A 14,132-nucleotide genomic window follows, 5' to 3' on the forward strand; every position below is an offset into this window, starting at 1 on the left:
CAAATTCTCAACAAATGGGTACAGAAGGAGCATACCTCAACATAATAAAGCCCACAGCTAACATCATACTCAAATGTGAAAGGTTGAAAGATTTTCCTCTAAGATCAAGAACAAGGGTGGGTTTCCCTGGTGGCACAGTGGTTAAGAATCCGCCTGCCAATGCAGGGGGCATGGGTTTGAGCTCTGGTCCGGGAAGATCCCACATGCCGCGGAGCAACTAAGCCCGTGCGCCACAACTACTGAGCCCCCATGCCACAACTATTGAAGCCCGTGCACCTAGAGCCCAGGCTCTGCAACAAGAGAAACCATGGCAATGAGAAGCCCATGGACCGCAACGAAGAGTAGCCCCCACTCGCTGCACCTAGAGGAAGCCTGCACGAAGCAACGAAGACCCAATACAGCCAAAAAAAAAAAAAAAAAATTACAAAAATAAATAAATAAACATATTTCAAAGCTATGAAAATCAAAACAATATAGTACTAGCAGAAAAACAGATCAATGAGACAGAATTGAGAGCCGAGAAATAAACCCATGCATATATGATCAACGAATATTTAACAAAGGAGCCAAGAATACTCAATGGGCAAAGGATAGTCTCTTCAATAAATGGTGTTGGGAAAACTGGATACTCATATGCAAAAGAATGAAACTGGACCCCCTTACACCATTCACCACTCAAAATGGATTAAGGACTTAAATGGACCTGAAATCATAAAACTCCTAGAATAAAACCCAGGCAAAAAGCTCCCTGACATTGGTCTCGGCAGTGATTTTGGAGGGTATGATACCAAAAAGACAAGAAACAAAAGCAAAAATAAACAAGTGGGACTACGTTTAACTAAAAAGCTTCTGCACAGCAAAAGAAGCAACAAAATGAAAAGGCAACCTACAGAATGGGAGAAAATATTTCCAAACTGTATGTCTAATAAGGGGATAATATTCAAAGTCTGTAAGGAACTTATACAACTCAGTAGCAAAAAAACCCAAACAATCCAATTAGAAAAAGAGAAAGGATCTGAATAGACATTTTTCCAATGAAGACATACAAATGACCAACAAGTACATGAAAAGGTGCTCAACATCACTATCATCAGGGAAATGCAAATCAAAACCACAATAAGATTATCACCTCTCATCTATTAAAATGGCTATTGTCAAAAAGACAAGAGACGACAAATGCTGGCGAGGTTGTGAGAAAAAAGGAAACTCTTGTGTACTGTTGATAGGAATGTAAGTTGGAACAGCCACTATGGAAGCAGTATAGAAGTTCCTCAAAAAATTAAAAATAGAAGTACCATATGATCCAGGAATCTCACTTCTGGATATACAGCCAAAGGAAATGAAATCACTATCTCAAAGGGATATCTGCACTCTCATGTTCATTGCAGCATTATTCACAATAGCCAAGACCTGGAAACAACCTAACTGTCCACTCACAAATGAATGGGTAAAGAAACTATGGCATAGATACACAATAGAACATTATTCAGCAATAAAAAGGAAGGAAATCCTGCCGTTTGTGACAATATGGATGGGCCCTGAGGACATTTTGCTAAGTGAAATAAGTCTCACAGAGAAAGACAAATACTGTATGATCTCACTTATGTGTGTGTAATCTAAAACAGCCAAACTCATACAAGCAGAGAGTAGAACAGTGGTTGCCAGGTGCCGGGGGTGGGGAAAATCAGGAGGTGTGGGGCAAAGGGTACAAACTTGCAGTTACAGAAGGAACAAGTTCCGGGTGACTACAGTTAATAACACTGTATTGTACACTTGAAAGTTGCTCTGAGAGTAAATCTTTTTATTTATTTATTCGTGTATCTATTTTAGTTATTTTTGGCTGTGTTGAGTCTTTGTTGCTGCGCGCGGGCTTTCTCTAGTTGCGGCGAGCGGGGGCTTCTCTTGTTGCAGAGCACGGGTTCTAGCTGCGTGGGCTTCAGTAGTTGTGGCACGCGGGCTCAGTAGTTGTGGCGCACGGGCTTAGCTGCTCTGCGGCATGTGGGATCTTCCCGGACCAGGGCTCGAACCCGTGTGCCCTGCACTGGCAGGCGGATTCTTAACCACTGTGCCACCAGGGAAGTCCTGAGAGTAAATCTTAAATGTTCACCATAAAACAACAACAACATGATGGGGATTATGTGAGGTGAAGGATGTGTTAACTCACCTGCTTGTGGTAAAAACTTCACAATATGTATGTGTATCAAATTATCATACTGTACACCTTAAACTTCCATAGTGTCCTATGTCAATTATATCTCAATAAAGCTGGGGGAAATTTTATTCCCTAGCTGACGAGAGTGACTCACTGCGCCTAGACTGTTTATATAACAATGTAGCTGATGCTAAACACCTGCTTCCCTGGAACTTTGGTGCTTGATAGACAGAGGTGCCTCCATGACCAGCCTGCAGTAAAACCCTTGGGCGCTGTTTCTCTAATGGGCTTCTGGGCAGAAACATCACACACATGTTGCTACGTGTTCACTGCAGTGGGATGAGGGGCTCTGTATAACTCCTCACGGGAGGAGGAGGGCTGCACGTGAATTCCTCCGAACACTGCCTGTCTTTCCCCTTGTGATCTGTCTGTGTACCCTTACTACATCGCAATAATAAATCTTAGCCATAAATACAACTGTATGCTGAGACCTGTGAGTTCTACCAAATCTCCTGATGTGGAAGTGATCTCGGAGACCCTCAACACAGTAGGAACTGTGAAAGGTGCTTACTTAGCACAGTATCTAGTACACAGGGAACCTCTCAGCTTTCAACGACCTTAGAGGATGTCTGGGTTGAGATGGGGGACGTGAGGAAGGAGACTGAAAAGTAATTGACAGGCAAACATCAAGCTGGCACTGTGTGTGCTGCAGGGAGAGAGGGACGGAAGTTGGGTCAAGTGGGGTCACAGTGGGGGTGGAAGGTGGGATTATCTAGCCAGCACACTGCTTTTGGGTTCCTGGGTCCATCGGCCTACAGCACATTGTTAACTAACAGGGCTGTGCCGAAACCTGCTCCCTGCCGATGCAGCTGGGGACGAAAGGGGACTAGGAATGTCTCAGAACTGTTTGAGGATCATCAGTACTCCTCGGGCTCTAACCACACACTTTACTTTCTTAATTGTCAAGGAGAGAAAAGAACAACTGCCTCGATGAAGAGGTGTGATGGCAAACAGGAACCTACCTGGGCTCGGGTGGAAGACGTGTTTCTGGAATTGCTTTCCCCGGGAGAAAGTAGCCACCTCTCACCTGAAATCCACAGGCTCATGGTGTTACAGATGTCAGACTTGAATTCGTGAGTGTTGAACCAGGACTGAGGGAAGCAGCAGCAGAAGCTGGTGTACAGGGCTTTACTCAGAAGTGATGGCAACCTCTGGGGGGCAAGCAGAGCTCAGGCAATATTCTGGACATTTCCACACCCAGAAAAGAGCCCCTGACTTCAGAAAGGACCTGTGATAAAACTCTCTACCTGACACCGTGCTGCCTTCCTGTTCACGAGGGAAGCAATTTCTATCTGCAGCTGCCCCACATCTCAGTGGACCCCTTACCCTACCTGGGACCACTCCTCAAACATCATGCTATGCTGGCCAGCAAACCCCCCTCCCCCAGCTCCTCTGCATGTGGTCTGTGCCTCAGCCCCTTCTACAACCTGGCCAAAGATTAGCGCACAAGATGACAAAGTACATTTGACATACCCATCTTGCTGTCTCCCAGAGATAATATTAAGTCCTACTTCCTGGTTTGTTTTTTTTTTCCTTTTCTGTGCATAAGTGGTACTGTTGTTGCTTTTTAACTATGGTTAAGGTCAAATTATACATTTATATTTGGCTTTATTAATTTAATATCATAACATAAATACTTCCCTGGGTTACTATAAACTCTTTGGGATTTTTTTTTCCAGTAGTGACCTTCATAATATTGTGCTGAGTGACCATATCAAAATTTACTTAAACATTCCGCATCTGTGGATATTGTCTTGTTTCTAGGACTTTGCGTTACAAATTAAGGAGAATAATTATATTGATTTATTAAGCTAGCTCAGTGTCTGGCATATATTAAGCAATCAAAAATTTGTTGAATGCATAAAAAAATTTGCTGAATGCATAAACGAAAGCAGCTTTTACTATATATTCAAATACGACTTCCAGAAGATGGTATAATAAGAGTAATAATAGCAGCTATTATATATTGGGGGCTTATCGTGTGCTGGGTGATACGTCAGATGCCTTACAAACATCATCTCATTTAATACTTAGGACAACTCAACGAGAGAGGCATTATTATCCCCATTTTATGGGTGATGAAACTGAGACACAGAAAGCCTAAGCGACTTGTTAAGCAGACACTTAACTAGTATAAGTGCCTTTCAGCCCATCTGTACCAATTCACTTCCCACTCAGGCTGTCTGAGTGCCATTTCCCTATGTCCTTCATAACACTGGGAATTACACTTTCTAATCTATGCAATCTTGCAGGTAAAAAGATGTATCAAAGGATTGTTTTAATTTGTATTTTCAATTATTATTATTATTTTTTTGGGCCGTACCACACAGCATGCGGGATCTTAGCTCCCCGACCAGGGATAGAACCTGCGCCCCCTGCAATGGAAGCGCAGAGTCCTAACCACTGGACCACCAGGGAATTCCCTCGATTATTGTCAAAGGTGAACTTTTTCTCCCATTTTTATTTCTTCCCTGGTGAATTTCTGGTTTATGTACTTTGTCCATTGGTCCATTTTTCTTATTGATTTGTAGAACTTCTTTATGTTGTGTGGCATATATGTTACCAGTATTTTTGCATAGTTTCTCATTTGCCTTTTAACTTTGACTGTAGCAATTTAAATAATTTATATAGTTAAATCAGTCTTCATCTTTATGGTTATTCCCTTGGGGTCTTATTTAGAAAGTCCTTCCCCACCCCTAAATCATGTAAATATTCACTTATATTTTCTTCTAGCAACCCTTTTAGTATATATGTACATACATATATAAAAAGTACACATGTATATTCATAATTTTAAAATCTCATGCTTATTTAAATACTATAGAAATAAATAAAATATAAAAGGAAGCTTCTTATAACCGTATTCCCTGGAGATAATAAGCATTGCTATGAGTTTGGTAAATATTTTTCCAGACATTTTTTTCTACTCATAGGCACACATACATATACATATAATTTTTTTAACATGGAGTTTTGTTTTTCACTTGAAATACATCATTACATCTTCCCTATCAGTATATATTGATCTACCTTATTTTTGGTAACTGCTGCATTACAAGTCAGTATATGAAGATATCACAACTTACTAATTACTCCCTTATGGAAAGCACGTTAAGGGCATTAACTTGGCACCAGAAGTGAATAGCTATCTAATGTGATTTTTTTCCTCAAAAGCAATTGATGCTCACTTTTAAGAGAGCCTCTTCATAGTGGGACCTGGATTCACCAGACAAAAGAAAGGCATAGTGCTGGGCTATCCGGTCGAACAGCTTGCTCTGGACTTCCTTCTTTGGCTACCAGGAATAAAAACGGAAAAGGAATTACTAGAGCCCCTTGTTGAAGCGGCCAAGGACTGGGAATCTTAACTAAGTATTTCTCTCATTTTTAGGAATCTTATTCTCAAGGTATTTAATCTCATATTATTTATGAAATAATACACTGATTTGTTTTATAGGATCTATAAAACACATACAGAGAGGCAGAATGTTGAGGAAAGCACCCAAACTCTGGGCCAGGAGGTCCTGACTTTACTCTCTGCCCTGCCATTGACCAGCCATGTGACACGGACCAGTTCTTAATGCTCTGGGGAGCTGCAGGACATGGTGCAATGTTTACAGCCCAGAGTGTATGGACGAGGCATGGGTGGGGAAGGGATAGGGTGTGACAGATGAGGCTGCCGGGGCGGTCCGTGGAATCAGAAGGGCTTACAGCCCATGTTAAAGAGGCTGGGGTTTGTCCCACAGAAAAATAACCTAAGTGAGGGAGAGAAGCCATTGGATTTGCATTTACCTGGTACCTTTCATGAAAGATCCACCAGAAGCTATCCAGCCATATGGCTCTTACAGAAGGAGAAGAGAGAAACTGCTCTAATTCTCTATCTGAACAGAAAGACTTGAAAAGAAACAAAATTCACATGATCATTGCTATTGTTTATTTATTTACCTATTCATTCTTTGAAATTTACCTGGAGCCACAGCCAGATTCATAATCATCTCCACTCAAAGCCTGCTTTTCCGCCTATGTGCCATGGCTTGTTATTGTCATTAATCACACCACCTCCCCGCCAGTCATCTTTGGAGTCAACATACTTTGGGGTCAACTTAAAAGAAAAAAAACACCTAACCTTTCAGCGAGTGCCAACTATTTACCTTGCCAGGTGTTTTTACGTGTTCTCATTTAACCCCTACAGTAATCATACAAGGCATGTGTTATTATCTCCATTTCACAGATGAGGAAACTGAGGACTAAACTGATGAAGTCACAGGAATTCCCTGGAGGTCCAGAGGTTAGGACTCTGCGTTTTCACTGTTGAGGGCACGGGTTTGATCCCTGGTGGGGGAACTAAGATCCTGCAAGCCACGTGGCACGGCCAAAATAAATAAATATATTGCTGAAGTCTCTTGCCCAAAGTAACACAGCCAGCAAGTGGCAGAGCCAGGATTGGAACCCATAACTCTAGGCAGTTGCTCCATGCTGTCATCTGTGTTCAGTCAATAATAATCAGTATCAACAAACATAGATATTATACAGATGCAAATCACTGGACCATGAAATCCTGCTGAGTTAGCAGTAAGCATATGGAGTTCTAAAGAACAGAATTATCGGTGAACTCAGAGAGGCAGAAAATTCAGGCTTCATTGTCCTAAACTGGGTCTTGAACCTTCCCTGACTCCAAAGCTGCTACCACAATAATATGTAACATTTGTTGAATGCTTGCCACATATCAGGCACTGAGCTATGCAGTTCATTCATTATCTCACTTTATTTTTCATCATCTATCTCTGCGGTTGGTGCTGGATGATGGAACTGTTATCCCCAATTTATAGAAGAGAAAAATGAGGATCGAAAGGTTAGGATTCTTGCCTAAGCTTACACAGCCTGGGAGGCTCAAGAGCAGGCAGCCTGGCCCCAGAGACATGGTTAGGCTGCCTCTCCTCTTACCATTAGGAGGAGCAGAGATCTCTCTCTTGCCCCCCTCCTGGATGCAAAGGGAAAGACTCCTTGGCACTCCCTTCAAGCCTACAGAAGCGGGGGGCATGGTGCACTGATACACAAGCCACCCTAGTTAGCAAGGAGCTCTCTGAGCCCTGCTCTTGGCTTTGTCTTTTCCGCCATTCCTCACGTTTCCTTAGAGAGGCAGTATCATCAGAGAGGTGGAGAGCACAGACTCTGATACCGCACTGCCTGGATTCTAATCCAGCTCTTAAGCTTATTAGCTGCGTGACCCTGAGCAATGTTATTGAAACTGTCTGTGCTCAGTTTCCTCATCTGGGAAATGGAGATGATGATGACGACAGTCTCTACCTCCAGGACTGCTATGAGGGTTAAATGAATGAGTGACTCACACAAGGAGCACACATACTCACTTAGAACAGTGCCAGGCACTTAGGCAACACTTGTTAAGAGTGTGCTAGTTCTTTGTTTATTTATTCACACTCCTGCTTCCTTTCAAAAAGATTTCATTTCAGCTCTTCAACAGATATTTATCGAGCACCTAGGTGCTTGGGATGTTGATGGAGAGTCCCTGCCCTGAAGGTGTTCACAGGTAAACAGACATTTGAGAGAAGGAATCCCAGGAGGAGGCAAGTAAAAGTTTGGGATGGCCCCCGAGCAGGATGGAAAAGGGTCCTTTTAAAGGCAGGGCACAAATCTGCCTTGGGTGTCCCGGGAGCCAAAGAAAAGCAGGAACCAGCATCAGTTATAAGACTAAAAGCATTCCAGTAGATGCACAGTTTTTCTTGGGATTAAGGTCTAAGGAAAACCTTCCCCAGGGGACCTAAAAAATGGGACACTAAGTAGCATAGTATTCGCTGTCCTGGGGGCCACCCACACAGCAAATGGAACAAGAGCCCATGTGGCTGGGCCAGTGGGCCTATCAGGGGCAGCAAAGATGGCTGGGAGGTCTCACAGGAATGGCAGACCTGTGAAACACACCATCCATTTCCAAAGGTCTTTCTTCCATTTTTAAATTATAGAAAAAGGAAGAAGAAAAAACTATAATCTTGTACACCTGAAACTAACACAACATTGTAAATAAACTATATTTCAATAAAAATTTTTAAAAAAACTACAATCTTATTACTCAGAGAATGCTAGTGATAGCTAGGTATAGTTTCACCCCAGATTTTCCTGTGTGTGTTTACGTAACATTGTATTGCAGAGTTTTATATACTGATGTTTTTCATTTAACAACATAGCATAGCATGTTAAAATACACTCTTCATAAATATTCATTGTAGTGGCTAAGTAGTCCATCATGTATAAACCAAAAATGACTGTACTGTTCTTCTATTATTGATCATTAAACTTTTCTAATAACATTGATAATAAAAACTATCATTTTTTGAGCAATTATGACTTACTAAGCACTGTGCTAAGTGTGCTTATGTATATTATCTTCTTTAATTTTACAATAATACTTCAAGGTAGAGACTACTGTTATCCCTATTTTATAGGAGAAGAAACTGGAGCCCAGAGAGCTACTTAACCACCAAAGACGTACTGCCCTCCAGTTCCTTGCTGTCACAAGAACCACGTGGTGGACATCTTTTTACACTGTCCTGGAGAGAACGTGATGCTCTGAGTGCCTGCTGCCCCTCCACCTCTCTGATAAAGAAAGCAGGGGATCAGGCATCTGACCCCAGGGTGACCTCTGCCTGCCCTGGGGACCAGCACCTGCGGAAAGGCCGCTTACTGACTGCAGTCTATGCCAGAGCCCGGCACTGGAAATCCAGCAAACACCACTGTCATACTGGGCAGTGACTGGCCTAAACAAATCACTGCTCTTAGGAAGTCTGAATGCAAGATGGAACAGAGGTAGAGACACAGCCAGAGAGAGGGCAGCAGGGAAAAATCATGAAGAGGGGGAGAAGAAGGCAGAGAAGGGAGAGGGAGAGAGGGAGGAGGAGATGGGGGGGGGCAGGGAGAGGGAGAAGGAGGGAGGGATGGGGGTGTGGTTTGAAGCAGCAGTGAGAAGTACAGATAGAAGAGACTGAAAAGCTGGGTCCCAAGAATGGGGGTGGGGGTGACTAGTTAGGAGCTGAGGATACAGTGGTCATAGCTGCTTTGGGGACCCTGGAGTTGTGCCATCGTGAAGGGTGATGAGGCACAGCTGTAACGCTGCCGAGACCATTTACTGGGCCTCTTCCCCTCTGCACCCCCCTCACAACTATCCCCCAGCTGCTGAGTGGCCAGCGTTGTCTCACTCACACACAGGTTCTTCTGGGCCTTCGAATTCTCCCTTCCTTCCTTCCTAAGGAACCCAGTGTGAACTGCTCTCCAAGTGGGTGACTCACCCCAAGGGGTACCACAGGGTATGGGAAGTAAATATTCTAACTAATGTCTAATTAAGAAAAAAAAGAAATTAAATTTACCAATATACAACATCGTGACTGACAACAGAACACATATATCATTTATAAAGAAACATATATCATGAGGGTGTGAACTCAAAATGTTGTGCTAATAGGATACGTGATCAGAACAGTTGCGAGACCAGAGGTCTGGGAGAAAGGATGTAGGTTTTGGAGGAAACGTGGGCCTGACGTCTAATCTCAGCTCAGTCACTTGCAAACTGTGTGGCCCTCACCAACTTAATTGCCACCACTCTTGGTTTCCTGGTGTGTAAAACTGGGACCGCTGTGTCTGCCGCGCAGGTTGGGGTGAGGCTGGCTGGATATCACAGAGGGGCTGCCGCTCTCTTTCCTTACCTTGCCACTAAGGGGGCTTCTCTTAGCCTGGATCACATTGCCCACCATGTCATAGAAGTCCACCCCATTTGGAAGGTTGTTTGGCTTAGAGTCGTCAAACTGTGGATACTGGTACAGCTCTGCCAGCATATTTTTGTCCGCTGTTTTCTGAAGAAAAAAGCAGAATATGAAAATGGGGTCCATCATTTTGACAGTTTAAAACAATACAGTATCTGCTCCTTTTTATCACGGAGACAGTATAACAACCTTATAGACAGAGTGCGTTATAGAGTGCGTTCATGATCCCAGCACCCCTTACCAAACACCTATATACATTATTTCCACTTTCCCTTTCTGGCTTTGAGCACATGTATACAAATATGTATGTTACTTCAATCATTTTAGAATACATATATGTACACACACACTTTTATGTCCTGCTTTATCCACTTAACTTTAGATTTTTCACATTGTTACACTGTCTTCAAATTTTTTTTTTTTTTTTTTTTTTTTTTTTTTTTATATATGGCCTTTATTATGTTGAGGTAGGTTCCCTCTATGCCCACTTTCTGGAGAGTTTTTATCATAAATGGGTGTTGAATTTTGTCAAAAGCTTTTTCTGCATCTATTGAGATGATCATATGGTTTTTATTCTTCACTTTGTTAATATGGTGTATCACATTGATTGATTTGCATATATTGAAGAATCCTTGCATCCCTGGGATAAATCCCACTTGATCGTGGTGTATGATCCTTTTAATGTGTTGTTGGATTCTGTTTGCTAGTATTTTGTTGAGGATTTTTGCATCTATATTCATCAGTGATATTGGTCTGTAATTTTCTTTTTTTGTAGTGTCTTTGTCTGGTTTTGGAATCAGGGTGATGGTGGCCTCATAGAATGAGTTTGGGAGTGTTCCTTCCTCTGCAATTTTTTGGAAGAGTTTGAGAAGGATAGGTGTCAGCTCTTCTCTAAATGTTTGATAGAATTCACCTGTGAAGCCATCTGGTCCTGGACTTTTGTTTGTTGGAAGATTTTTAATCACAGTTTCAATTTCATTACTTGTGATTGGTCTGTTCATATTTTCTGTTTCTTCCTGGTTCAGTCTTGGAAGGTTATACCTTTCTAAAAATTTGTCCATTTCTTCCAGGTTGTCCATTTTATTGGCATAAAGTTGCTTGTAGTAGTCTCTTAGGATGCTTTGTATTTCTGCGGTGTCTGTTGTAACTTCTCCTTTTTCATTTCTGATTTTATTGATTTGAGTCCTCTCCCTCTTTTTCCTGATGAGTCTGGCTAATGGCTTATCAATTTTGTTTATCTTCTCAAAGAACCAACTTTTAGTTTTATTGATCTTTGCTATTGTTTTCTTTGTTTCTATTTCATTTATTTCTGCTCTGATCTTTATGATTTCTTTCCTTCTGCTAACTTTGGGTTTTGTTTGTTCTTCTTTCTCTAGTTTCTTTAGGTGTAAGGTTAGACTGTTTACTTGAGATTTTTCTTGTTTCTTTAGGTAGGCTTGTATAGCTATAAACTTCCCTCTTAGAACTGCTTTTGCTGCATCCCATAGGTTTTGGGTTGTCGTGTTTTCATTGTCATTTGTCTCTAGGTATTTTTTTATTTCCTCTTTGATTTCTTCAGTGATCTCTTGGTTATTTAGTAACGTACTGTTTAGCCTCCATGTGTTTGTCTTTTTTACGTTTTTTTCCCTGTAATTCATTTCTAATCTCATAGCGTTGTGGTCAGAAAAGATGCTTGATATGATTTCAATTTTCTTAAATTTACTGAGGCTTGATTTGTGACCCAAGATGTGATCTATCCTGGAGAATGTTCTGTGCGCACTTGAGAAGAACATGTAATCTGCTGTTTTTGGATGGAATGTCCTATATATATCAATTAAATCTATCTGGTCTATTGTGTCATTTAAAGCTTCTGTTTCCTTATTTATTTTCATTTTGGATGATCTGTCCATTGGTGTAAGTGAGGTGTTAAACTCCCCCACTATGACTGTGTTACTGTCAATTTCCTCTTTTATAGCTGTTAGCAGTTGCCTTATGTATTGAGGTGCTCCTATGTTGGGTGCATATATATTTATAATTGTTATATCTTCTTCTTGGATTGATCCCTTGATCATTATGTAGTGTCCTTCCTTGTCTCTTGTAACATTCTTTATTTTAAAGTCTATTTTATCTGATATGAGTATAGCTACTCCAGCTTTCTTTTGATTTCCATTTGCATGGAATACCTTTTTCCACCCCCTCACTTTCAGTCTGTATGTGTCCCTAGGTCTGAAGTGGGTCTCTTGTAGACAGCATATATATGGGTCTTGTTTTTCTATCCATTCAGCCAGTCTATGTCTTTTGGTTGGGGCATTTAATCCATTCACGTTTAAGGTAATTATCGATATGTATGTTCCTATGACCATTTTCTTAATTGTTTTGGGTTTGTTTTTGTAGGTCCTTTTCTTCTCTTGTGTTTCCCACTTAGAGAAGTTCCTTTAGCATTTGTTGTAGAGCTGGTTTGGTGGTGCTGAATTCTCTTAGCTTTTGCTTGTCTGTAAAGCTTTTGATTTCTCCATCAAATCTAAATGAGATCCTTGCCGGGTAGAGTAATCTTGGTTGTAGGTTCTTCCCTTTCATCACTTTAAATATATCATGCCACTCCCTTCTGGCTTGCAGGGTTTCTGCTGAGAAATCAGCTGTTAACCTTATGGGAGTTCCCTTGTATGTTATTTGTCGTTTTTCCCTTGCTGCTTTCAATAATTTTTCTTTGTCCTTAATTTTTGCCACTTTGATTACTATGTGTCTCGGCGTGTTTCTCCTTGGGTTTATCCTGTATGGGACTCTCTGTGCTTCCTGGACTTGGGTGGCTATTGCCTTTCCCATGTTAGGGAAGTTTTTGACTATAATCTCTTCAAATATTTTCTCTGGTCCTTTCTCTCTCTCTTCACCTTCTGGGACCCCTATAATGTGAATGTTGTTGCATTTAATGTTGTCCCAGAGGTCTCTTAGGCTGTCTTCATTTCTTTTCATTCTTTTTTCTTTAGTCTGTTCCGCAGCAGTGAATTCCACCATTCTGTCTTCCAGGTCACTTATCCGTTCTTCTGCCTCAGGTATTCTGCTATTGATTCCTTCTAGTGTAGTTTTCATTTCAGTTATTGTATTGTTCATCTCTGTTTGTTTGTTCTTTAATTCTTCTAGGTCTTTGTTAACCATTTCTTGCATCTTCTCCATCTTTGCCTCCATTCTTATTCCGAGGTCCTGGATCATCGTCACTATCATTATTCTGAATTCTTTTTCTGGAAGGTTGCCTATCTCCACTTCATTTAGTTGTTTTTCTGGGGTTTTTTCTTGTTCCTTCATCTGGTACATAGCCCTCTGCCTTTTCATCTTGTCTATCTTTCTGTAACTGTGGTTTTTGGTCCACAGGCTGCAGGATTGTAGTTTTTCTTGCTTCTGCTGTCTGCCCTCTGGCGGTTGAGGCTATCTAAGAGGCTTGATGGGAGGCTCTGGTGGTGGGTAGAGCTGACTGTTCTGTCTTCAAATTTATCATTTAAAATAATGTATCTTGTTAACAAGATTGCTTTAGCTTAACTACTCACTGATCACTTCAAATTAATATTATTTATTAGTAACTTGGAGCATACGGTTCACCACTTTGGGGTTATTTATTTAGTATGAATTTCTCAAAATGGCACTATTAGATCAAAGGATACAACTATCCCTATGGTTCTTAACATGTACATTAAATGGATTTTTAGAATAAAAATAAAATATGACTATAAAAAATGTAAAAATACAGAAAAGTAGAAAGAGGAAACCAATTACCACCACCCAAAGGCACCTACTGGAAACATTCTGAGGGACTGAGTTCCTCTCTAACTGGGCTATGGCCTTGACAATGGAAGAACTCAGTGATTAACTGCTTTGACTCTGAGTCAGATGTCAGCTCCCCCATTTACTAGCTGTCCTGCCTTGAACAGGACATTTAAATGTGCTCAGCCACCATCATGGGTAGTATGACAGTTTCAGTGCAGATCGTCAACCATCGGGCTTTATGCTGTGTGGCTAAAAAGTGAAAAAAGGATAACGTGTTCCCCAGCATTTCAAGGTTTGAATACACACGAGCTGGGTAGTTTAAAGAGCCAGCTTAGGAGGATCTTAACCGTGGCGGCTGTACGGCGGGGCCAGGCTGTGGTTGCAGAGGCAGCAGAGAGAGCCTGGCCGCAGGTCCGAGG

At 41.5% G+C, this 14,132-nt stretch overlaps 1 protein-coding gene across 1 annotated transcript in view; it reads right to left on the reverse strand.

Annotated features, from left to right (window-relative positions):
• The window catches only part of FAM227A (family with sequence similarity 227 member A), a 97,865-nt gene that overhangs the window by 61,895 nt on the left and 21,838 nt on the right, over positions 1 to 14,132 (reverse strand). Inside the window, 4 exon segments of the mRNA XM_036867477.1 lie at positions 3,240 to 3,363; positions 5,401 to 5,505; positions 6,002 to 6,103; positions 9,922 to 10,068. Coding sequence (XP_036723372.1) covers positions 3,240 to 3,363; positions 5,401 to 5,505; positions 6,002 to 6,103; positions 9,922 to 10,068 — 478 coding nt within the window.

Source organism: Balaenoptera musculus, chromosome 10 (genome assembly GCF_009873245.2).
Source record: "Balaenoptera musculus isolate JJ_BM4_2016_0621 chromosome 10, mBalMus1.pri.v3, whole genome shotgun sequence".
NCBI classification, from domain to species: domain Eukaryota; kingdom Metazoa; phylum Chordata; class Mammalia; order Artiodactyla; family Balaenopteridae; genus Balaenoptera; species Balaenoptera musculus.